The sequence below is a fragment of the Conger conger genome, chromosome 2, assembly GCF_963514075.1.
Source record: "Conger conger chromosome 2, fConCon1.1, whole genome shotgun sequence".
Taxonomy (NCBI): domain Eukaryota; kingdom Metazoa; phylum Chordata; class Actinopteri; order Anguilliformes; family Congridae; genus Conger; species Conger conger.
Genome location: NC_083761.1, coordinates 31,934,776 through 31,960,010, shown reverse-complemented (window position 1 = coordinate 31,960,010; position 25,235 = coordinate 31,934,776). Strand labels below are relative to the sequence as shown.

The following is a 25,235-nucleotide window of genomic DNA, read 5'->3' as shown; positions in this document are numbered from 1 at the left end:
CAAATACCCATCCTCTTTGGCCTTAGCCTTATCCTATAGCTCCCCCTTCTGGACGTTTAAAATAAACTATTCCTAGAATATTATATTTATCTAAACTATAGAAACTTCTCTACATTTTTCTACCTTATATAGTACCTTAATGAGAAATAAAAGACATAAAAATAAAAGGAAACTTATAAAGTTGAACTTCTATGTGCTACTTTTCCTACTTATAGAAGTAATATAGATTATAATTACCACTCAAGCTTGATTATAGTTGTTCTGCGTTGCTCTTTCTTCAATAGCTCGTAGATATCTTGTGAAGCAAAATTCTAAGATGCTATCCTAAGGTCTAAAAGCTTATTCCTTTTATCCTTTTTCCGTATAAGAGTGTACCTTTTTTGATAAGAAATGTCCCCAATATATCGAGTGGGAAGACATGTATCTCTTATGCAACTTTTTAATGACCATATTCATCACTTCTGTTTGTCCCACTGTCATTTTCTCATACCTCAAAATAAATTTCCCCAATACTTTATCTCATGTGCCCCTCCGGTTGGGAATTTCCACCATCTCAATATACGAGTGGAAAAACACTAGCTTTTTTTGTATTTTTTTAAGGAATCTATTCATCACTGGTGTCTGTTTCAATTTCATAGTCTCTCCTTGACTTCCTCCACACCTTGACCTCATGCAAGCCAGAAGTTAGTGCCTGCCACCATCTCAATACACTCTTCAGGTGCCCCTTTTTGTGGCGCCTTAAGGGATCTACAAAAGAAATCCAGCTAATAGCTGAGTGTAATTCATCATTTAACTCCTCCACTGTTAGTCCTTTGAATCTATCCGATAAATTATTTGTGCTATAATCAGGAAGGCCCTTGAAGCCTCTTAATCTTCTTTCGGTATTGACATCCCTTCCGTTTTCCTTATCTCTCCTACATTTTTCCATCTCCTCATACTCTTTGATCTCCAAATTATCTTCATTGTTTTCCTCATCCTGTTGCTTTAACCAGGCCTTGTGCTCCTCCCCTGTAGGAGCAAGCCCACACGTGTCAACTAAGTATGTTATCACATCTACCGTCTCCTTGAACGCCAAACTCCCTGGGTCACCAATTTCCCGTTCAGCATGTTCAGCATCTTCCACGGTCATGCTAGAACACATTCTACGCATGGCCTCAGTCAGATCTTTAGCCTTGCTCTCTAAAACCCTAAATCTAAGTCCTCTGACTTCAGACTCCTCAGTGTCCATATACGGTTGTACATTTATCTTGTACCATATACTTCTCCTCTTACGGGAGCTTTTACTCCTACCCCATTGGCGTGTGCGAGGGGTTAACAATGCATTCCTGCCTAACCCATCTTCTGTCAATCTCTCATCAGGTGGGCCTAGGGCCGGGTCCTCGACAGGCCGCCATTTGTATTTCTATCACGTTAATTTTTTACTTTAATTGGCACAAAGTATATCTATTAAAATTGTATCAATATTTTGAAAAATATTGGGCTAATTTCAAAAAACATAACTAGAACTCATATTCCACACAGGAAGAATAATTATTTTGTCTTGAAATGAAATTTCATGAAAATTCCAGGTCATGTCCACTCTCCTAGAAAGGGATATAGAAAGGAATATAATTCCTACAAGGATCACCTGATATGGATGAAAATACCCTGAAATTAAAGCTGACAGTCATAGCATGGAATTTGCATCAATGTCCAAATACTTACAGACTGCACTGTATGTATGAGAGAAAGAGAATATATGTATGTGAGCATAAAATGAATATATGTGAGAGGCCCAAAATGAATCATGGCCTACACAGCCCCTCAGATGAAACAGCACACTCTCTCCTTCTCCTATTTTCTTGTTATATGTGCGTAACCTTTTAGTTTGTGGCGTGTATATATTTTCTCTCTAAATATGCCTTAAATTAAATGATTAAGAAATAGATTTTCATATATACTTATTTATTTGAAAGATTGGAACAGGCAAAATATCAATAGAAAACTGTGTTTGTTAGCGAATGGTGGATCTATAGATGCATATAACCTCACTAAACACTCTGGTGTAAAAGGAAACTTAAGATGCTGAACCTTTATTTAATGAATGTGTGTTCTATATCTGTGTCACAGCTTGCCAATGTGAAGAAAGAAACTACGTTCCATTGGTATAAGGATGATGAAGAAATTGTTCTTGAAGTGGAACCGAAACCAATGTCTGGAACCTGCAGTCTTCCTATCCCCCTGGTAACTAGTCCTAAGCAGTGAGCTAGAACATGGAGACCATATTGATAAACATGTGAATGTTTATCATATGTGGTTATCAATAGCATATTGTGGGTCTTATCACCAGGGAGGCAAATATAAACTTTGTTAAAAGGTTGAAACTGAGCAGAAACTCATAATGGTAATAATGGGTATACAAATTAATAAACAGGTTTGTTTTTTATCTCTTCCTGCTCAAACTTGACCATGTGTTGGCTCTCTTGCCTCCTCTGACCAGCTGCCACTAACAGTAATCTGTAATTGTTTCATTTCAAAACACTCTCTGTTTTCTTTGTAGTTCTCCAGGAAAGACCAGGGCATTTACAAAGCTACACTTGGTGATGACAGAGGAAAAGATGTATCTCTATTTGACATTTCAGGCCAAGGTATTGCCACAGTGTAGTGCTGTAGCACACTGATGCACATTGGTGCACACTGATGCTGGCTGACTGATGTATTATCATTTGTAGATAATACATGAATTACATCAAACAAATTAATTGACTTCTGTTTGTTACAGTGTTTGAAGATATCATCAATGCCATTGCCCATATTGCGGGTATGTATTCCATTCCATTCCATGTTCATTTAAGCATTTATTCATTTGGATCCATATTTGACTTCATTTAAATTTAATTTTAATATTTTTTTCCCCAAATATAATTTCATGCAATATCATCATCATATGCATTTTTCAACTTCAGACTGCACAAATCACGAGTGAAACTGTGCAAAATGGCTTGAATCATATAAACTCTCATGTATGATTGCTATATGCTATAAGTATATTTTTAATTCAATTCAAGAGGGGTCATGGCTCAGGCAGTAAGAGCAGTCGTCTGGCAGTCGGAGGGTGGCCGGTTTGATCCCCCACCCGGGCTGTGTCAAAGTGTCCCTGAGCAAGACACCTAACCCCTAAATGCTCCTGACGAGCTGGTCGGTGCCTTGCATGGCAGCCAATCACCGTTGGTGTGTGAGTGTGTGTATGAATGGGTGAATGAGACGTATCAATTGTACAGCGCTTTGGATAAAGGCACTATATAAATGCCAACCATTTACCATTTAATTGCTGTTGTAATTGTAATAAGTTATTGTGCTAATTCTGTGTTACAGATGAAGGTTGCTTCCTAATATTTTATTCAAAACATATTTGGAATTTAACTAATAACATTATACAGTATTATGCATTAGCTAATTTATAAACAATATTATGTGGCAACAAAATCTCTAAATTGACCTTCATAAAAATATGTAACTGCTTAATAAGAACTACATATTACCTTCATAAGTAGGGCCATGACTTTGTGTCCCCTTGTTTTCTTGAATGATGCTTCAGTCCTCTGCTAGCTAGAGTTCAAGACAGCCTCTTTGTCAAGCCACTTCTCACACAGGTGCACGATGCATTTTACATGAACAAGAATAGACTATATTACACTGCGATTACAAGCATGAATAGAAAGTGCATGCACATTATGTGTGCTGCTAGAGTGGGAAACTGCTAGCGCAATCTTAAAGAGGTTATTTGCTGTTGGACGAGTGATTCTTCATTCGTCATCCTTCTTAGATGCTTGTGTTCAACAACGGGAACATTGTGCACAATGTACAGGTTTTGAAATTAACAGAAATTCAGATCCTGCTTGAGTTCACAAAACTAAGCAAACTTGTGAAACGGAGTAGCGTCCAACCTTGATATTTACTTCCTGATCTCCCGTTTCCAGCCCGGTAATATTTTTTAATATCAAATTCTGTTGAACACGTTGAATCGCCGCCATAGTTTGGCCTTACTCATCACCATAATAACTCCTACCCATTTAGCCCCTAATTGTTTGCCAGCTGATATAATTTGGGGGAATATCATTTAAAAGCTAATTAGGCTACATGTTTGATAAAGTGCAACGTGCATCCATCTTAATGTACAATTTTATTATTTGCATGAAAACACTCCCATTAATGTGCTATTTTAGTAAAATTATTAGCCAACTATAACTGTAGAACTATTAGTGTACATATTGTTTAACAGATTGAAACATAACTAGGAGCAACAGCTGATTTCAGAGGCTTGCAGTCGTAACAATGGTGGCCACTGTAGTGGAGTGAGCAGACAACATTGATGAGGTATAGCTAAGAGTGGTCCAGACCAACCTTACAAAAGTATCTATTACAGAAGGTATAATTAGCCAAGATCTTTTGGGAAACACCCGGAAACTTTAAGGTACAGCTTAAGGTATAAGTTACAAACGACGTAGCATTAAAAAGGCTTCGGGAAACACAGCCCCACACCATTCAAATTGTTTTTATTCGGACTGACCTGCCCGATATGTTAACAAAAGTTGCAAAGCTTCCAACAAAGTCTAGAATTAATAAACTAAATGTGCATAATTATATAACTTTAGTCCTGTGACTATATTAGTGCAAGCTTCAACAAATGGATTGGACAAAATGTATGATCTTTTAAATATTGAATGTTTGACTGAATGCTTTAGTGCCAGCATCTGACAAACAGGTCAGTTTAGAGGACTACCAATTTTCAGTTTCACCAGTCCAAACAGCAGTTATAGGCCTTAAAATCCCTGGGGCATAATAGCGGCATAATAGTTGGCAATCATAGAGAATGAGATGTTCCAACAGTCATGCTGGCCCATGCCATCAGCGTGGGGACCTGCCTGAGACAATAGTGATTTTTAATTTTTACATTTTAAATTATTTTTTATCTGGTATATTTTAGATTTTTTGCTATTTTCAACTTTCAGAAAAATGCTTTAACAACATTGCAGCAAGGGCACAGACTACATTTCAAATTAGTCAAGGCTGTTAACATGTGCTCTTTTCCGCAGTAGGTGTCCACATATGAAAGAGCTGTTTCTGAGAGAGACAGGGCTGAACAGCAACAGAGCTGGAAAGTGACAGCAAACAGAACAGTTTAATTTTGTTTGCCTTTATTCTTTTTCCCAGATCCCATGAGGGTAATTGGCAAATACTTTTTTGTTTATTTTAAGAGTCGCTCTCGCTCTCTCTCCCTTCCCCGCTCATGACTAAATAATAAAATAGCGGTATAATCCAGACTTTCGATATACCCCTGTGTCCAGCTCTTCTATCCTCCCAGGGGAGTCACATGGCATGTGACGACATCTATGAAGTCGACAGAACAATTTTCATGAAACTTTCGCTTATATGTTTGGGGTATATACAGTACTGTGCAAAAGTTTTGGGCAAGTGTGAAAATAGTTTATTTTTATCAAGTAAGAAAAGGCAAAGTGAGAGAACAGAAGAAAAATCTATATCAAATCAATATTTGTTGTGATCATGCTTTGCCTTCAAACCAGCATCAAGTCTTGTAGGGACACTTGCACAAAGTCAGGGATTTTGTAGGCATATAGTCAGGTGTGTGATTAACCAATTATACCAAACAGGAGCTAATGGACATCAATTTAATATGTAGGTTGAAACACAATCATTAACTGAAACAGAAACAGCTGTGTATGAGGGTTAAAACTCTGCTTCCAAGGTGAGGTTGCTGAAGACAGTTTAATGTCTGAAGTCATACACCATGGCAAGACTGAGCACAGCAACAAGATACAAGGTAGTTATACTGCATCAGCAAGGTCTCTCCCAGGCAGAAATGTCAAATTTCCAGATGTGCTGTCTAAGCTCTTTTGAAGAAGCACAAAGAAACGGGCAATGTTGAGGACCGTAAACACAGTGGTCGGCCAAGGAAACTTAGTGCAGCAGATGAAAGACACATCATGCTTACTTCCCTTTGCAATCGGAAGATGTCCAGCAGTGCCATCAGCTCAGAATTGGCAGAAACCAGTGGGACCCACGTACACCCATCTACTGTGCGGAGAAGTCTGGTCAGAAAGCCATACCTCTGACGTGGAAACAAGGCCAAGCGACTCAACTATGCACGGAAACACAGGAACTGGGGTGCAGAAAAATGGCAGCCGGACAGATGAGTCAAAATGAAATATTTGAAATATTTGGCTGTAGCAGAAGGCAGGTTGTTCACTGAAGGGCTGGAGAGCGGTACAAGATTGAGTGTGTGCAGGCAACAGTGAAGCATGGTGAAGGTTCCTTGCAAGTTTGGGGCTGCATTTCTGCAAAAGGAGTTAGGGATTTGGTCAGAATGAATGGTCTCCCCAATGCTGAGAAGTACAGGCAGATACTTATCCATCATGCAATACCAGCAGGGAGGCATCTTATTGGCCCCAAATTAATTCTGCAGCAGGACAACGACCCCGAACATACAGCCAATGTCTTAAGAACTATCTTCAGCGTAAAGAAGAACAACGAGTCCTGGAAGTGATGGTATGGCCCCCTCATCGAGCCTGTCTGGGATTACATGAAGAGACAGAAGCATTTGAGGCTGCCTAAATCCACAGAAGAACTGTGGCTAGTTCTCCAACATGTTTGGAACAACCTACCTGCTGGGTTGCTTCAGAAACTGTGTGCAAGTATACCTGGAAAAATTGATGCTGTTTTGAAGGCAAAGGGTGGTCACACCATGTATTGATTTGATTTAGATTTTTCTTCTGTTCATGAATTTTGTTAATTGATAAAAATAAACTATTAACATTTCTATTTTTGAAAGGATTCTTTTTTTACAGCATTTTTTCACCCCTGCCTAAAACTTTTGCACAGTACTGTATAACAAGATAATTCTCGTTATATATACCCCAAACATATAAGCAATAATTCTTGTTCTATATAAACAGTTTGCAGGTGGATAATTCTGGCTGCAGTGTTCAATTAAATGTAATTTTGTTATGTATAAATTGTGTTAATTCTGTTAATTAATTAATTCTAGGCTTTGTTTATAGCGTTGCAACTTCTAGTCTTATGTTGGGCAGGTCAGTCTGAATAAAAAGGTTTCTTTTTTTAAACTTGAGTAAATTTTGTGTCCAGGCTGGAAAGCTGCTTGAATCCTATTGCTTTGGCTGCTTCAATGCCTATAACAGTTGTTTTGATTTGAATTTGACTTTGACTTTAAAAAGCACTACTATAGTGAGTGGATTCTATTTTTATTAAAATGATCTATTCATGTTGTTAGAATTTCACTGCTCCTTCCTCATCAGCATCAACATTCACAGTTTTAATGCAAAATCTATTTTTCCTGAAATCAAAGTTCAAGATTATCTCTCCAACCACCAATGAGGTTCCTCATATGAAATTGAACATGCCATTGGTTTTTCCTCTCCTAGCTTGTGATGCAGGTCTGGGTAAAACCCGGAACATTCAACTGTGGAAGTCAAATACAAATTCCCAAATACACAGGCACAGCTACAGTGCAAAGCTCTCCAAAAATAATTTATTTCTCTCATTATCTTACAGGGGCAACCTGTAGCATAGTGGTTAAGGTAAATGACTGGGACACGCAAGGTTTGTGGTTCGAATCCCAGTGTAGCCACAATAAGATCCGCACAGCGTCCAGCGTTGGGCCCTTGAGCAAGGCCCTTAACCCTGCATTGCTCCAGGGGAGGATTGTCTCCTGCTTAGTCTAATCGACTGTACGTCGCTCTGGATAAGAGCGTCTGCCAAATGCCAATAATGTAATAATAATGTAATGTAAATCTTAATGCCTTTGGGCGTCTCCAATTGGGTAATTGGGTAACCGTGACTTGATGAAGAAGCACTGTCCGAGTCTGCCTGCACGGAGGAGGGCACGGTGTTGTTAGCGTCTGCCGGGTTGCTAACTTTAGATGCGTTGTTTAGGCAGTCAAACACGCCACACTCCTTCAGCTTTATACTATTGGTAGACTGCAAGTGTTTTATGATGTTGCTGGTGTTACCCCCCTTTGACGTAACTACTTTCTTGCAGAGGATTCATTGAGTTTGATGAAGTGAGCCCATACCTTGGAGCGCTTAGCTCTTAAGGCCGACATATCGACTACTAGAGAAAACAACGGGGCGCTGCGTCTTAACCTGTCGATGGCGGCAGTGTCATAATTACGCGACGGTTAGGTAGACTCTTAAAAAATACCGAAAATAGTATAGTTTGTCAAGAATCTTTAGCGGTACTCTGGTACCGACCAATTAGGAACCGGTACCAAAAAATACCGGCTCTCGGTACACATCCCTACTTATGAAAAGTTGTGGTTATTCTCGTGAGCATTTAAAAATATTTTGTAGTGTTGATGAAGCTAATATGAAGTAAAACTGAAAGATAGTAGTACCCTGTAATAGCATTGCATTTTACTTTTCAAATGGTATTTTCATTGTTATTTCCCATTATTTTGAAGAAATAACATAGCATGCAATTGAAATGACTGAGAACTGCTTTTTGTCCTGGAATTGTGGATAGAATACCTGCACATTTATTTCTGCTACTATGACAGCATATACACTCACCGAGCACTTATTAGGTATTTATTAGACTAATTGTTTTTACTTCTACTGCTGTAGCCCATCCACTTAGAGTTATGATGCATTATGTGTTCAGAGATGCTCTTCTGCTTACTGCTGTTGTAATTATTTGTGTGATTATTTGCCTTCCTGACAGCTTTTACCAGTCTGACCATTCTTCTCTGACATCTCTCATTAACAAGGCTTTTCTGTATGCACACTGTTTTTTTTTTTTTGTTTTTTTTTTGTAAACTCTAGAGACAAGGTTGTGTGAAAATCCCAGCAGATCAGCAGTTTCTAAGATACTCAAACCACCTTGTCTGCAATCATTCCACAGTCAAAGTCATTTTTTCCCCATTCCCCATTCCCCATTGTGAACATTAACAGAAGCTCCTGACCGATATCTACATGATTATATGCATTGCACTGCTGCCGTACAGTTGGCTGATAAGATAATGGCATTTAATAAATAAAAATGTTCCTAATAAAGTGTTTTGTGAGTGTATACCACATTTTTATGGCTGGTCATGCTGTCTTTTCTAGGATCCTCTGCATCTGAACTTAAGCTTCAGTGCACACCAGAAGGCATCCGACTGCAGTGCTACATGAAATACTACACAGAAGAAATGAGAACTCATTGGTTCCACAGGTATGCAAATGTTTCTTTTTTATAATTCTTTACTTCATTACCCATTTTTTTCATAACCCATGATTATTATGTTACGTTCGGCACTGAGGACCCAGTGCAGACCACGGGCCATAAACGTAGAGTTCAAGCCAAGAGATCCAAGACAACATCAAAAACAGTAAGCAAAAGAATAATCGGGAAAACAAGCAAAGGGTCAAAATCCAAGTAGTCAAAGGGCTAAGGTACAAAAGGGCACAAAACAAAGCAAATAGTCAAAACCAAGAAAGCAGAAGGGCAAACAAAACCAGAGGGCAAGGCAAAACTCGAAAATCAAAACCAAAGGGGTGTCTTTTATGAATCTCAAGAATAGGCTGTGGAATACAATTGCATCAATTTGCATTGCATACAAAAACTCAGCACTATCAATGATCAACATTCTGACAATGGATGAAGCGGAGACTGAGGTTTAAATACATGAGGGAAGGTGACAATCTAGGCGGGGCTGGGGAGAAGATGGGCTAAACAAATAGACAACAGGTGGGGAAATATAATAGGATAATAACACCATAACAGGGGGAGACGAAAACGCGGACTGGATGCACTTTAACAAACAGGTAAAACATACGGCTCCGGATTAAGGAGTAGACATTTGCATAGATTGAAGACGTAGTGATAGTCAGAGACAAGTGCGAACACTTCGCTTAAACTAAGCAAGTAATCAGGGATAGCATAGGGAGGCAGAGTTATAGAACAGTGCAGAAACACCCAATAAAAGTGACTGTTAGTTAGACAGACAGTAAGTGTATTCATCGGATTAGTACTGTACAATATTTAGATTAGTAGTAGTTAGTAAGAATAGTGCTTTACAACATTTAACTACCGAGAGAAGCAGGAAGTAAGAACTGCGAGATTGGAAGGAATGTCGAAATCCTGAAAACTACCGTAAAGTAGTAAACATTCAGACGATTTTCATTATTTTACAAGGGGTTTAAATTTTTCAGTCGATAATCTTTTATCTTTTAGGCACTGATAAGCATCGGCTGACTTTTTCCCCCCAATTATCCAGGGAAAGCAAGATCTCCTCATCTGAGAAGATGAGGATTGGGGGCACCTCGGAGATGGCCTGGATGCAGATATGTGAGCCCACTGATAAAGACAAGGGCCATTATGCCATTGAGATCCTGGATGCTAAGAAGTCCCACACTCGCACCTTCGACCTCTCCGGACAAGGCAAGCCTCATTTGAAAAAAGAACACACTCAAGTTGCATCTTTTTCTGTGCACAATCACTGAATAATATTTACTGAACTTAAACTAGAATGCTGTAGTTAATAAATGTTTTTAGGAATTAATAAACGTTTTTAGGAACAATTGTGTTTTACAAGCTAAGAGTAGCCCCTGACCAATAAATGTATATTAAGGATAATGTAAAGTAATCCAGATGCACCAGATAAGTTTCAAGCTCCAAAACCTATAGGGTAAATATGGTTGTTGAGGGTCTATTTACTAAATCCATTTGATTTGGAGAAAAACGCTGCATAAAAGTATAGTTCCTAAGAAACCCTTTTGTATGCATTTTTTGGTACCCATACTTTTCTCACTGACTGATGTGGATTTGGAGAAATGAACAGTAGAACAAGTATTGCATGAATGGGCGCTTTTTGTTTTTTGTTACAAGCATTCTGTGTGTACCATGAATAATTAATTAATTCATTATCCTAACCCACTTATCCTGAACTGGGTCGCAGGGGGCTGGAGCCTTTCCCAGCATACATTGGGCGAAAGGCAGGAATACACCCTGGACAGGTCGCCAGTCCATCGCAGGGCACACACACCATTCACTCACACACTCACACACTCATACCTATGGGCAATTTTGACTCTCCAATCAGCCTAACCTGCATGTCTTTGGACTGTGGGAGGAAACCGGAGTACCCGGAGGAAACCCACGCAGACACAGGGAGAACATGCAAACTCTGTACAGAGAGGCCCCGGCCGACAGGCCCCGGCCGACAGGACCTCCTTGCTGTGAGGCGGCAGTGCTACCCACTGCACCATCCGTGTCGCCTACCATGAATAATTCTTCTCATATTTCATAGGTTTTGATGGTACACTTGTACCCTTCAAATGATTGTGTTTTTATTTATTTATTTTAAATAGAAATGACAAGCCAAGTTTGGCTGAATGGCTTGTTACCGTCAAACATTTTCTGTCATCTTTTTAAATGTTTTTGTAAATACTGCCGTCATCCAAGTGTCTGGTGTGTGTGTGCAACAGTTAGGCTTTATTTAAAAGCAGTGCAAACAGGGAATACATTTCCTTTTACATTGGATTTAAAGGGTTAATTCATTTATTGAAACAGCCATTTCCAAATCACGTATTTTATGTAAAATGAATTATGTATTTTACATGTTTTTCCAATTGTGGACACTAAAAATCAACAGGGAGTGACAAAAAACCTGTGTGGTGTTTCTACATCCATGTTGCATGTGTGGTCGCAGTCTGTGTGCTTGCCAGCTATATTTATTATTATTGATTCATGTTCATTCATGCTTGTATTAGTCAGGTACTATATGTATATGAGAGATATACAATATGCATATATTGTTTTGAAATATGCAACCTTGATTTTACCACTCTTTAAAGGTTTCACTGACCATTCATGCAGTGTGATATGCATAATGGAATATAAATAAATGTAAAGGTTTTTTAGGGAATCCAGTTATCTCTGGTTTTCTTTCAGATATGGGGCTAACTAGAGCAATTGATAGGATGGTAACTGGGCAACCATGATGGACACATTACATTTAAATTGTATTTCTCAGATTCGTGGTTGAACATTTTTACATTGAAAATATGGCAATATGCTTATCATTTTTTGTCTTTTCATTGCAGCATACACTGATGCCTATGCAGAATTCCAGAGACTGAAGTAAGATTATTGCTTATTGCTTATTATTTCTTACAATGACTGAAACATTTTAGATTATTTTAAATGTATATGTAATTGGTTCATGGGACAAATCCACTAATTATATACCCTTACATCTTTTCTGATTGTTTGAACCAATATATCCATCTTTAAATGTTCAATATGTCATTACATCAGAATTTATAATAGATAGAGCTCTCTCATAATTGTTACAAATGTACCCTCCCCAAGTTTAGGGAAGAGCAGGGAATATTGTCACACTTTTTACTCTATGAATTCTCAGTCACTTATTTTGTATTCATCACATCTTCATATCTTACTTCACTATGGAGTTACAGGCAGTTAAGTAGAGGGTATGCACTTGTGACACTTGTGCCCCAACCAAGTATTTTTCTATTTGCTTTTTTTTTTCATTTAAAATTCAAAACCAAATGTAGCTTCATCAAATGACCAGCAGGGTCAGATCTGGGAGGTTCTTTGCCCCCACGCACAATTGCTGGTTGTCAATGAGCAACCATCAACAATCCTCATTACATTACATTACATTAATGGCATTTGGCAGACGCTCTTATCCAGAGCGATGTACAGTTGATTAGACTAAGCAGGAGACAATCCTCCCCAGGCCCAACAGCTGTGCAGATCTTACTGATGAAGAACACCCTCCCCCCACCTTCATTTCCTCACAGCTATGACACATAAATGGCCTGGTCTTAGGTACAGTTATCAATTTCATAGTCGGACTCAGGAACAGTGGTTTTGTGTTTCATTTGGTGCTTAACCGGCAGAGAAGTCAAGATTGCCCATAATCCACAGTGATTGCCCATAATTACCAGGTGGCAAATGTGAGGGTATAGGGTATATCTTTAATTGAAGCACTGGCATCTCGTATATAACTATTACAAATTTTTATCGATCATGTAGTGGGACTTTTTTCTGTTTATGAATTGAGAAAAATTGAGAATGTTGACCGTAATTGAATGCTTTAATTTTTATAATTCTACTTACCAAGTACTGTTAAAAAGCTAATTGTATAGGTTTGTGCTATTGGCTTATGCTAGCCATGTCACACTAACCTCATACACAACACGCTAGAACTTACTTCTTGTAAGTTTTATCATCACTGCTATGAAGTAAAAAAGTGGGGAAACTACCTGTTCTGTAAGGAATGTATTGTTCATGTGCACATACAGCGTTCTACATTCTAAAGCTCCATTTTGCCCTCCCTACATGAAATTAACAAACTTTATAATATATTGCTTGTAACATTACGTCCATGTCCGGCTTCAGAAGCGAATATCAACAGCTAATGTCGGCTAACTAACTTTGCTGTTTACTATAACACTACATTTCTGAATACATTTTATTACGGACTTTAAATTGCAGTCTGCACTAGCTCCAGCCTGAACTACAATTTAAGACTTTCGGAAAGAGGGTCGGCTAACTCATAACCAGTACCATCTCTCTTGTAGTGGCATGTAGCAAAGTTGTTAACAGAGAAACAGAGTTGTTAGCTGATAGAGAGCATGGCTGCATCGAGGCTGGATCGAGATGGCAAAGTCTGTCTTCCAGTTATACTCAAGCTTATCTGCATATTGCGGTATTGCTGACAGGCTCATCAAAGACTTAAACCTTGCAATGTAGCCCTACTGAATAGTCAGTCAGACATATTCTCACCCAGACTATCAACACCTACTATCCGGCAGTGGGGGTGTTGAAGGAGTGAGTTGGCTGAATAACTGTGGTGTGCAGATTGAAAGATTCTGTTTAAAAATGCATCATTATTCTTTTGGATTTCTTTGAGATATTTTAGACAATGCATTTTTTCCACACTTGCTTACCGACACGTGCTGCAGAAAGTAGTGAAGTGAAAAGTCTAAAATTTTCCTTTGAAATATAGCTGAGTGAAAGTGAAAGTCACCAAGAATTTTAATACTTTAATAAAGTACAGGTACTGCAAAAACTGGTTACAGTTAATGCGTCTGTCTATCCCTTGTCAACCCGAATTCTCTGGAATTGCAATCTAAACGCCTAATTATTTATTTCTTTCTTTGAAAAGTCACATATTAATATAGAATACTGATCTTTGCATTTGTTGAACCTTAAAATATTAAAATACTGTATATGAGCGAGCATGTTTAGTGCTATTGTTCATATTCATTGAAATACGGATGCAAATTTTTTGTATTGCAATTCAGATGGGATACTGTTCCTTCCGCTGTTATGGTAACCTCACCGACAGGCTCATCACAGACTTAAACCATGCAATGTAGGCTTACCAATTCAAACTTTAAAACTTCTCATTGCGTAGTTGATGTGTACTCATTTTCTAATTATCTAAATCAGAAAAATGAGCTTGTTGAAAGAAAATAAGTAGTAAAGCAAGCCGTTTATAGAGTAGGCTATAGGGCCTACCTTATTAAATGTAGAGGAACATTACCCGTGTCAAAAACAAAACAAAGGAACGTTGTGATGCTGGCGAACGGACACAGATCAAGAGCATGACAAAATATTACGACACTGATTTCTAAATATATACAATTTTAAATAGCTAGCTAATGGTTTCATGTGCAGCCTAAGGGAAACAGATAATGACAGGATATACATATAGCTAGCAATCATGCTGAACTGCTCGATCTAGATCATACAATTGTTGAACTAATATTAGCCAAAACGTCATAGTCATCATTCTAGGCCTACATTCCCAACAATGATTGCGGGCCACTTTTTACATTAATAATGTAGCTATATGTCTAGTGTTGTCATGGTCAATACAATTAATCTATATTTAATCTATACAATATTTTTAGGAAATACAACATGCTGCTGACACTACCATGTTACATAAAAGTTTGGCAATTGTTCAGCAAGGGCAGTGACATACTATCTTTTTTTCTAGCTAAATAATGTTAATAAAGTATTAAATGCTAAATTCAAGTTGCTTCATTCATAGTTCCTTTCTACCACTAAAATCTACCCAGCACTTACTGCAGTATGCAAGCTTGTGTGTAATTCAAAGGTATGCTTTGCTATCTTGATACAGTTAAGCTAGCACCAGCAATACGTTAGCCGACTTTTATTTAAAAATACTCTCTGTCAGCGAACGACTCTGTTTCTCTGTTTACAACTTCGCATGCCACTACAGAGAGCGAGTACACGCTATGAGTTAGCCGGCCCTATCTTTTTGAAAGTCATATTAAATGTTTTTATTCGGGGTGATCTGAATAATCTGACGAGATGAGTACCCATTACGATGAATAAAATTTTTCCGAACACGAGTGCTGTACGAGCAATTGGATCATTTTCCATAATGATCGAAGAATTGCTGTATTTTATTTATTTATTTTCATTGGCTGCAATAGCTGTACATCAGTAAGGAATGTGTTCCATGAACTGTTGTGTGATAGGCCAGTATTATTAAATAACCGACTTTACCGCTTGAAATTAGACAGCGCCATGGTGCTGATCTGAACGAGGGCAGAGTTCCAGTACAACTTTGCACTTCGACAAAAATCAACAAAACTGAAATATCCTGAATACATTGCACAGTGAACAAACAAGCGTTTAGAAAATTTTACAATGAGTTACCCAGTGTCCCTTCAACTCATTTCAGCATGCGAGGTGCGGTAGACTAATCTGATTTCTGATCATGTCCGTGGCTTGCAGATCACAGTTCCTGTCTCTCCTTTTTGGACCTTTCCATTTGGTGCATTGGTGAAAAGAAAAGAAAACACTTTAGAAACTGATCGCTGTAAATTTTAATTACAGAAAAAAGATGTTTGCATTCCACCCAGCAGAAATCACTGTCAACACAGTTGCCCAGACATTTCTTGAAATTAATTACTAGGTTTTTTTCAATTATTATTATGCCAAAAGTCTTACCTGAGCTGGCGCTTGGGGGACTGGAGGTAAAACTAGCCTGGGGATATTATGGAATGCTAAGGTCAACGAACGGATAACAGGCAAGTATTCGTTTAGTCATGGAAGTCTATTGGACCTGTCGCTTTATGGTTAGTTCTACGTTGACATGTTTTTTTGTGCGTTAGCCAGGTAGGCAATGTTGTGGCATTCTGCAATAGCAAAAGTTGTAGTAGCTTATTTCATGTTAGGTCATAACGTAAATTTCAAATAGCTTGCTAGCTCCAAATAATGCGTTAGCCTATATTTATCTTAGAATTAAACCTAATAATATTAGATGACAGAGAATTAAGGCCTCTCAAGTTCAACCGGACACAAGCCCAACTGATAAAATGGGTGAAAGGGGCATGGGGTTGATGATGAAAAGGCAGTTGATGTAATTTTAGTTTGTGGTATAAAAAACTAAAAGAATCGGGCGCATGAGCTCAAAGGCCATTTGCACATAGTGTCATAGAAACGTGGATGTTGTTAACATTAGCTCATCAATACAAACATTAACTTAACGTAAAAGTAAACAAATGTCTGTTATACAACTTAGCTGATGTTAGCTGTCCCTGGTGTAAAATCCAGCTATGACCAGCTTGAGTGGTTTATGTCCATCTTATCCTCCTAATTTACTTAATCTACCTTAAACCTGGGGGTTTGTAGGTTTGTGCTTAAGACACTGTTGTCCCAGCAACAAGCCCATCTACATTGAGAAATCCCTTTATGAAACCGAAACTCCTGACTTTATCCAAAAACATCAACTATCTAATCATGCTAACAGAGTTAGCGATGTACACTCAGTGAGCACTTTATTAGGAATTTATTAGACTTATTGTTCAGACTACTGCTGCAGCCTATCCACTTAGTTATAATGTGTTGTGTGTTCAGAGATGCTCTTCTGCATACCACTTTTGTAATGTGTGGTTATTTGCGTTACTGTCACCTACCTGTCAACTTTGACAAGTTTGGCCATTCTCCTCTGACGTCTCTCATAAACAAGGCGTTTCTGTCTGCAGAACCTGACAGTTAACAGTGTTGGACAGTGGCAGTAATTTGTTACTGGAAGTACTTTTTGCAGTATCTGTACTTTATTAAAGAATTTCCATTCTTGGAGACTTTTACTTTCACTCCACTACATTTCACAAGTAAAATATCCTACTTTTTACTCCACTACTTTCTGCTGCATGTATCGTTAATCATATTCTGAAGTGTTGAAAAAATGTGTTGTCTAAGAAATCCCAAAGACTAATTTTGCACTTTCAAACTGAATCTTCTGATCTGCACACCACAGTTATCCAGCCAACCCTCATCCTTCAACCTTGGCTCAGGCCACTAAAAGAATCAAAGCAGCAATCTGAAGGCACGTCTGCCAAAATGATCTTCGGCAGAACAGAACAATAATTAAAAATGGATATTGTTTTGATCAGTGGAGGAGTTTTAAAGAAGAGAACATATACAGACTGACACAGATTAAGTAAATGTTAGCACATTATCTTTTAGTAGACCTAGTGCTTATTACTTTCATAGTGCATAGTTAGAGCCATTCAAGCCTGTCATCAAATAAATGAATGTAAAGAGGTTAGAAGCTGTAGTAGCCTAGTATTGTTCTACTAATTAGCTGCAAATGTGATAGTTGGGACTAAGCAGCTTTTGCCAAAATTCTCCCTTACTCATTCTCATGTCTATAAAGGGAGGAAACAGAGTGGGAATATATCTGAATGGCACTAATTTGTGTGTGAAGGAGAGTGGGGTAGGGGCGTTTGCTTCAGAGCTTGTTCTAGAAATTTTTGCTAATCTGTTTCCAGAAAGTTTTTTAAAAGGTAGGTAGGCTATGACATACTGCAGTGTTTCCCAACTCCAGTCCTCGGGACCCACTTGCCAGAAGGTTTTTGTTGTAACCAGTAGCTCACACACCTGATTTAACTAATCAAGGGCATTTTTGTGGTTTGATTGGTTCAATCATTAAATCAGGTGTGTGAGTTACTGGTTACAACAAAAACCTTCTGGCATGTGCGTCCCGAGGACTGGAGTTGGGAAACACTGACATACTGTATTGCGGAAAAGCAATGAAAGGAGGCAGCTGTGTGGCCCTCCTTATAGGAGCTATCAAGGTATAAAATTTCAATGACCACAATCAGGAACGCTTGTGTTCCAAGCAGAGCTCACATTGTGCTTATTGTGCAATATTGCAAACAATTAGCCTACAATCTTGTTTGTTTAACACATGTTTAATTTTGTCCATATTTAAAAAAATGTATTAACACGATACAGGTTGGTCACATCATTTGCTTTAGCCTATCTTACCAAATGGTTAACTTTTCAACACAGTCATTCACAGTCATCAGTTCAATAATTGCATTACCTCTTTTTATGTATTTGTTTGAAATATAGCAAGCATTGCAAATTACTATTCTCGATCATGACTGCTGTCTGTTCTGGCCCCATGGTGATGGAATGACCTTCCTTTGGATGTCAGAACAGCAGAGTCTCTGACCACTTTGAAGTGCAGACTGAAGACTCATCTCTTCAGGCTGCACCTTTCCCTCCTTACCTCACCACCATGATTAGCCTAGTATGCCATAGATTATAATGGCACTTATATATAGTTGTAATGTAATGTAATGTAACATCCAGCATATATCCACCATTCCGCTTGATCTGAAACTTGACTTTGTCCCTCCCAAAAGTTTCCAAGAGAGTAAACGCACAACCAAAAACAAACACAATTATTGTTTTCTGGTTACCAGATTACCCACTACAATTGGCAACTGCCTATTTTTTCCCAGCTGGCAGCATTCAGAATGCCGCAGAAGCAAACCACCAAATGAAACATGAAACCACTGTAAAAGCCTGTCTTGTCATGTAGAGTCCAGTGATATGTCTGCTGTGCTAAACTGCATGAGTCAAAGCATTATGACCACTCACAGACTACTGCTGCAGCCTATTCACTTAGTTGTGTGTTCAGAGATGCTCTTCTGCATACCACTTTTGTAATGTGTGGTTATTTGCGTTACTGTCACCTACCTGTCAACTTTGACAAGTTTGGCCATTCTCCTCTGACGTCTCTCATAAACAAGACGTTTCTGTCTGCAGAACCTGTTAACAGTGGTGGACAGTGGCACTAATTCATTATTGGAAGTACTTTTTGCAGTACCTGTACATTATTAAAGAATTTCCATTCTTGGAGACTTTTACTTTCATTCTTTCACTCTGCTACATTTCACAAGTAAAATATCCTACTTTTCACTCCACTACTTTCTGCAGCATGTGTTGTTAATCATATTCCGAAGTGTGGAAAAAATGGAAATCCCGAAGACTAATTTTGCACTTTCAAACTGAATCTTCTGATCTGCACACCGCAGTTATCCAGCCAACCTTCATCCTTCAAACTTGGCTCAGGCCACTAAAAGAATCAAAGCAGCAATCTGAAGGCACCAGTTCAATTATGACCACTCACAGATAACGCAAATAACATTGATGATCTCATAACAACACCAAGATATACAGGGATATACAGTATTAGACGGGAAGCAAACAGTTTGCTCTCATAGTGGGCGTGTTAGATATGGGAGAAATGGGCAAGCATAAAGCATCTTTATAGCCAGATGATTGGGTTGGAGCATCTCTGAAACGGCAATGCTTGTAGGTTGCTCCCTGTCAGCAGTGGTAAGTACCAACCGATAGTGGTCTGAGGAGGACTGATTAACTTACTGCTGTGTAGCTGCAGACCGGTCAGAGTGCCTAGTGCCATTTTTTTACTTTTTAAGGTGAAAATAAGAAAAATATGTCTTGTGATTTTGACCACATGTTAACAGGAAGTTGAACACAGTCACACAAAATAGTTACTCAATTTTTTAAGTAGTGCCTCTTGTTTTGGAGAAATGAACATTGCCATTTAAAGTTTTTTCTCATTTAAGTGGTTCATTTCTTAGCTTTCAGATAGTTTAAGATTCCCTGATTCTTGTTGCCATGCTATGCCCCATACATTAGGCAGTAACTTTCTTTGTTTGAGTATGGCTGATCATTTATTGCTTCATCATCTTCCATTTATTGCATATATGAGAGGGCAGGTCATTTAAAAAATAATTTTAGTGATTGAATGAAACATTCTTCTTTTTCAGGGCCGCAGCATTTGCAGAAAAGAGTGAGTATAGTCATTGTCCAAACTGTAGCTTGAATTTGATTGAATTGGTCAGACGAAGAAATGGAATTCTCTCATTTTGAAATCCTCAGACCGTGGCAGAGTGGTCGGTGGTCTCCCTGATGTTGTTACTATTATGGAAAAGAAGGTAAGATTTAGTTTAGATCTGCATCAGACTTATGTATTTGACTCAAATATATTTTATTACTGTCACACTTGCATGTCGCACTTCACAGCTGTAATGATTTTATTTATTGTAACAATACAGTTCAGTTACCACAAGGGTCAGTTAATTAAGGATCAGTGTAATGATAGTCTCCCTCTCAAGATCTGATCGAGAAACATTTAAACTTTAATTAAATTAAATTTGAATCATTAATGAATGAAGACAAGGTCTGACACATTTCATTGTCTAGTTTAAATACATTGCAGTCAGTAAGTATTTGAACAGTGGTACAATTTCTGTTCTTCTTGCTCTGTACTCCAGCACATTGAATTTTAAATGAAACAATAAATATGACTGTCACAATTTGTGGGTGTCCATATCGATCTGTGAAGGAATTACATCCATTTTTCTACATAATCCATTTTAGGGGACCAAAAGTAATTGGACAGTTGGCTTTTAAGCTGTTTCCGGTTAGTGATGTATATTCAGTTGCTTCCTTATTGCAGGCATAAGAAAGATTGTTGTATATAGACTTGATTCTAGGCTTTTGATTGCATTTGAAGCCTGTTATTGGTGTTTGTCAACATGAGGACCAGAGGTGTGCCAAAGACAGTCAAGGAAGCCATTATGAGAAATGAGAAAAAACTGTCAGAGACATATGGCCAAACAGTAGGCTTACCAGAATAAACAGTTTGGAACATCATTAGGAAGAAAGAGAGCAGTCTCTTATTTATCATCCTAATAATGGTTTCCTTGACTGTAATTGGCACAACTCTGATTCTCATGACAAATGCCAATAACATGCTCCAAAGGCAGTCAAAAACCAAGTATTAAGACACTGAAAGCTTTCTTATACTGGCATGAAGGAAGCAATTGAATACAACAAACTAATCAAAAAGAGCTGATAAGCCAATTATTTTGTTCAATTTTGGTCCCCTAAAATAGGAGGACTATGGATAAAAAAGGATGCAATTCCTAACCAGATCACCCAATGTCAACCTTAAAATTAAATGTGACAGTTTGCTCTTTAACCTAATATTCAATCATATTCATTTCAAATCCAATGTGCTGGACTACAGAGTCAAAAGAACACAAATCATCTGTCAAAATACTTACGGACTGCACTGTGCATCATAAGTCAAGTATTTAATTTGAAGCCTCTCACCCATGTCAATGTACATTAATGTACATTCCAATGTACATGAATAGAATTCTGGTGGAAAGATGGATGGATGCAAATAAACTGGTGAACCATGCCAGAAATTGACAAAATACATAATGAAATCCAGTCGGCCTAAAGCTTGAGTCACCAGTTGACCAGTTGACCATAGTCACCATCTATAGACTTTCGATGAAATTGAAGAAAAAAACATTTGTTCCTCGGATGTCTCAGCTATTAGAATAGCTCAACAATCAGAAGTATAGTCTTAGGATTTCTGTATTAAATATTGTGCAGCAATTGATAGTGATATAATAAAAACAATTGTTAGATCTATTGATTAAATAAACAGCCACAGGAAAACACTTTCAATCTGAAATGACTGAATGAACTCTCCTTATGTCTGCTCTGTATAGACCCTGAGCCTGACCTGTACAGTGTGGGGTGACCCCAGCCCTGAGGTCACCTGGTTCAAAAATGAGCAAGAAGTGGTGTCTGATGACCACAACTTGATTTCATTTGAATCGGGCAAATTTGCCAGTCTCACTATCAAGTCTGTGTCATCGGACGATTCTGGAAAGTACAGTATTAATGTTCGGAACAAGTATGGCGGTGAGTTTGTGGAGATCACTGTAAGTGTCTACAGGCAGGGTGAGGATATTCCAGAGCCCAAACTTGGACAGATGACCAGGACAGCTGCACCCCCAAAATCCCCAGCCCCCTCACCCCAAGCTGCCAAGTCTCCCACCCCCTCCAGCGCAAAGTCTCCCACCCCACCTGTTGGTGCAAAGTCACCAACTCCCCCTGTTGGTGCTAAATCACCCACTCCACCTGTCAGAGCAAAATCTCCCACCCCCTCGCAGGGCTCCAAATCCCCAACCCCACCCAGAAGTATGAAGTCACCTACCCCTCCTCGAAAAAAGTAAACAACACTATACAATACTAAAATCTTAATGTCTGAGAACACAAGCAGCAATCAAGCAAATTTATTGCATGAGTTTGAAAACAAAAAGTATTAAACAAAAAGTAGTGTCTGTAATTTTTCACAAAAGAAGCAGTGCCAGTTTCTTTGAACTGATGTACACCATGAGAAGAGAAAAAAAACCATTCTATTTTTATTGTATTATCAGCACCAGAAAAAACATCTTTAAAGAAATGATGGCTTCCCAAAATCATGACTGATTCAACTATCTTGAATCAGTCTTGACAATCTGACTCCCCCTCATCTGTACTTTGGTGAAAAATTAACAGCATTTATGATTAGTCTATGACCTATATTTTAGAGGCTATATATTCAGCTATACCAATTCAATCGTAAACCATTCATTTACATGTAAATTGACCCTCTGTGCCCACAGGAGGCACAGCCTTGTCACTGAAGCAAATGTATGACATTACAATCTTGTCCCTTTGCACTACCTTCTTGCTGTGTGTTAATAAAAGCCTTAGAATTCACCTACGCTGTGTTGTCCTTGCAATGGTATTTCTGCTGCTACTTTGTCACATACAGTTACTGATATGATACTGATTTTACATGTGAGACCTGAGGTCTGCATGGCAGTATCTGCACCCTGTATCCACCTTTCACCCCCTTTTACTTTGTGTAGGCATAAAAGCACAAAACTGATGGAAGACCTACTTATTGTGCACTACTCGCTCTCCCTATGCATTATTACACAACTCGCACTACTTGCCCCAGGATAGCTATCAGAGCTACTGCTATGACTGCAACTGCAGTCTGAGCCTACTCCTCTTTACATACAGTACTGTGCAAAAGTTTTAGGCAGGTGTGAAAAAATGCTGTAAAATAAGAATGTTCATTTTTATCAATTAACAAAATGCATGAACAGAAGAAGTGAACGAACAGAAGAAAAATCTAATCAAATCAACATTTGGTGTGACCACCCTTTGCCTTCAAAACAGCATCAGTTTTTGGAGGAACTCGGCAGGTAGGTTTTTCCAAACATGTTGGAGAACTAGCCACAGTTCTTCTGTGGATTTAGGCAGCCTCAAATGCTTCTGTCTCTTCATGTAATCCCTGAGATGAGGTCTGTGGGGGCCATACCATCACTTCCAGGACTCGTTGTTCTTCTTTACGCCGAAGATAGTTCTTAATGATATTGGCTGTATGTTTGGGGTCGTTGCAGAATAAATTTGGGGCCAGTCAGATGCCTCCCTGATGGTATTGCATGGTAGATAAGTATCTGCCTGTACTTCTCAGCATTAAGGAGACCATTAATTCTGACCAAATCCCCAACTCCATTTGCAGAAATGCAGCCCCATACTTGCAAGGAACCTTCACCATGCTTCATTGTTGACTGCAGACACTCATTCTTGTACCACTCTCCAGCCCTTTGTTGAACAAACTGCCTTCTGCTACAGCCAAATATTTCTGCTATTTTTCTGCACCCCAGTGTTTTCATGCATAGTTGAGTCACTTGGCCTTGTTTCCATGTCAGAGGTATGGCTTTTTGGCCACAATTCTTCCATGACGACCAGACTTATCCTCACAGTAGATGGGTGTACCTGGGTCTGCCACTGGTTTGAGCTGATGGAACTGCTGGACATCTTCCGATTGCGAAGGGAAGTAAGCATGATGTGTCTTTAATCTGCTGCACTAAGTTTCCTTGGCCGACCACTGATCATTAGCTCCTGTTTGGTATAATTGGTTAATCACACACCTGACTATATGCCTATGAAATCCCTGACTTTGTGCAAGTGTACCTAGAAGAATTTATGCTGGTTTGAAGGCAAAGGGTGGTCACACCAAATATTAATTTGATTTCGATTTTTCTTCTGTTCACTCACTTTGAATTTTGTTAATTGATAAAAAATAAACTATTAACATTTCTATTTTCAAACCATTCTTCATTTACAGCATTTTTTCACACCTGCCTAAAACTTTTGCACAGTACTGTATATATCTTGTATATCTACAATGCAGTCTGTTCGTTTTTGGACAGTAAAGCACATTTGAAATGAAAAAATAAATATGAGGTTGAAGTGCAGACAGTCACCTTTAATTATTTACATATTTACATTCATATTGGGTGATCATATATAATGCCCCCATTTTACCTGATCAAAGGCAATTTGACCGTATGCTTCTCAGCTGTTTTTGTTTAGTCCGGTATATTCAATCATATCCTTGGTGCAGGTATAAGAAAGCTTTCAGTATCTAGTCTTCACTCAAGGCTTTTGATCAATGACAGTCAAGGAAGTCATTATGAGGCTGAGCAATATGAAGAAAAAAACTGTCAGAGACATAGGCCAATAGATAGGCTTTCCAAAAGGAACTGGAACATCATTGAGAAGAAAGAGGGCACTGTTGAGCTATAATTGTAAAGGCACTGGTAGACCGAGGAAGACCTCTACAGTTGATTACTGAAGAAAACCCCTGGCCAAGAGATCAGGGACACTCTTCAGGAGGCAGGCATGGATGTGTCAGTGACTACTCTCCACAGAAGACATCACAAACAGATGTACAGAGGCTACACTGCACAATGCAAACCACTAGTTATCTGCAAAAACAGGATGGCCAGATGGCAGTTATGTAGTAACAAAAAGAAGGTCTTGTGGAGGCTAAAAGGAACAGCCCAAGAAAAGACCCCCCCCCCCCCCCCCCCATCTGTGAAATATGGTGATTTGGGTGCCATATTTTGGGCATGTATAGCTGCCACAACGCTGGCTGGCTCAACGGCCTTCATTGATAACGTACCTATTGACAGTA

At 38.7% G+C, this 25,235-nt stretch overlaps 1 protein-coding gene across 1 annotated transcript in view; it reads left to right on the top strand.

Annotated features, from left to right (window-relative positions):
- myom2a (myomesin 2a) overlaps positions 1–22,960 on the top strand; it is a 138,001-nt gene extending 115,041 nt beyond the window's left edge. Inside the window, exons 29-37 of the mRNA XM_061229219.1 lie at positions 2,110–2,223; positions 2,540–2,627; positions 2,762–2,800; positions 9,124–9,229; positions 10,275–10,438; positions 12,103–12,139; positions 20,161–20,183; positions 20,273–20,328; positions 21,922–22,960. Of these exons, the coding sequence (XP_061085203.1) occupies positions 2,110–2,223; positions 2,540–2,627; positions 2,762–2,800; positions 9,124–9,229; positions 10,275–10,438; positions 12,103–12,139; positions 20,161–20,183; positions 20,273–20,328; positions 21,922–22,431 (1,137 nt within the window). The 3' untranslated portion in view covers positions 22,432–22,960. The remainder of the gene's footprint in view (positions 1–2,109; positions 2,224–2,539; positions 2,628–2,761; positions 2,801–9,123; positions 9,230–10,274; positions 10,439–12,102; positions 12,140–20,160; positions 20,184–20,272; positions 20,329–21,921) is intronic.
- The last annotated feature ends 2,275 nt before the right edge of the window (positions 22,961–25,235 follow it).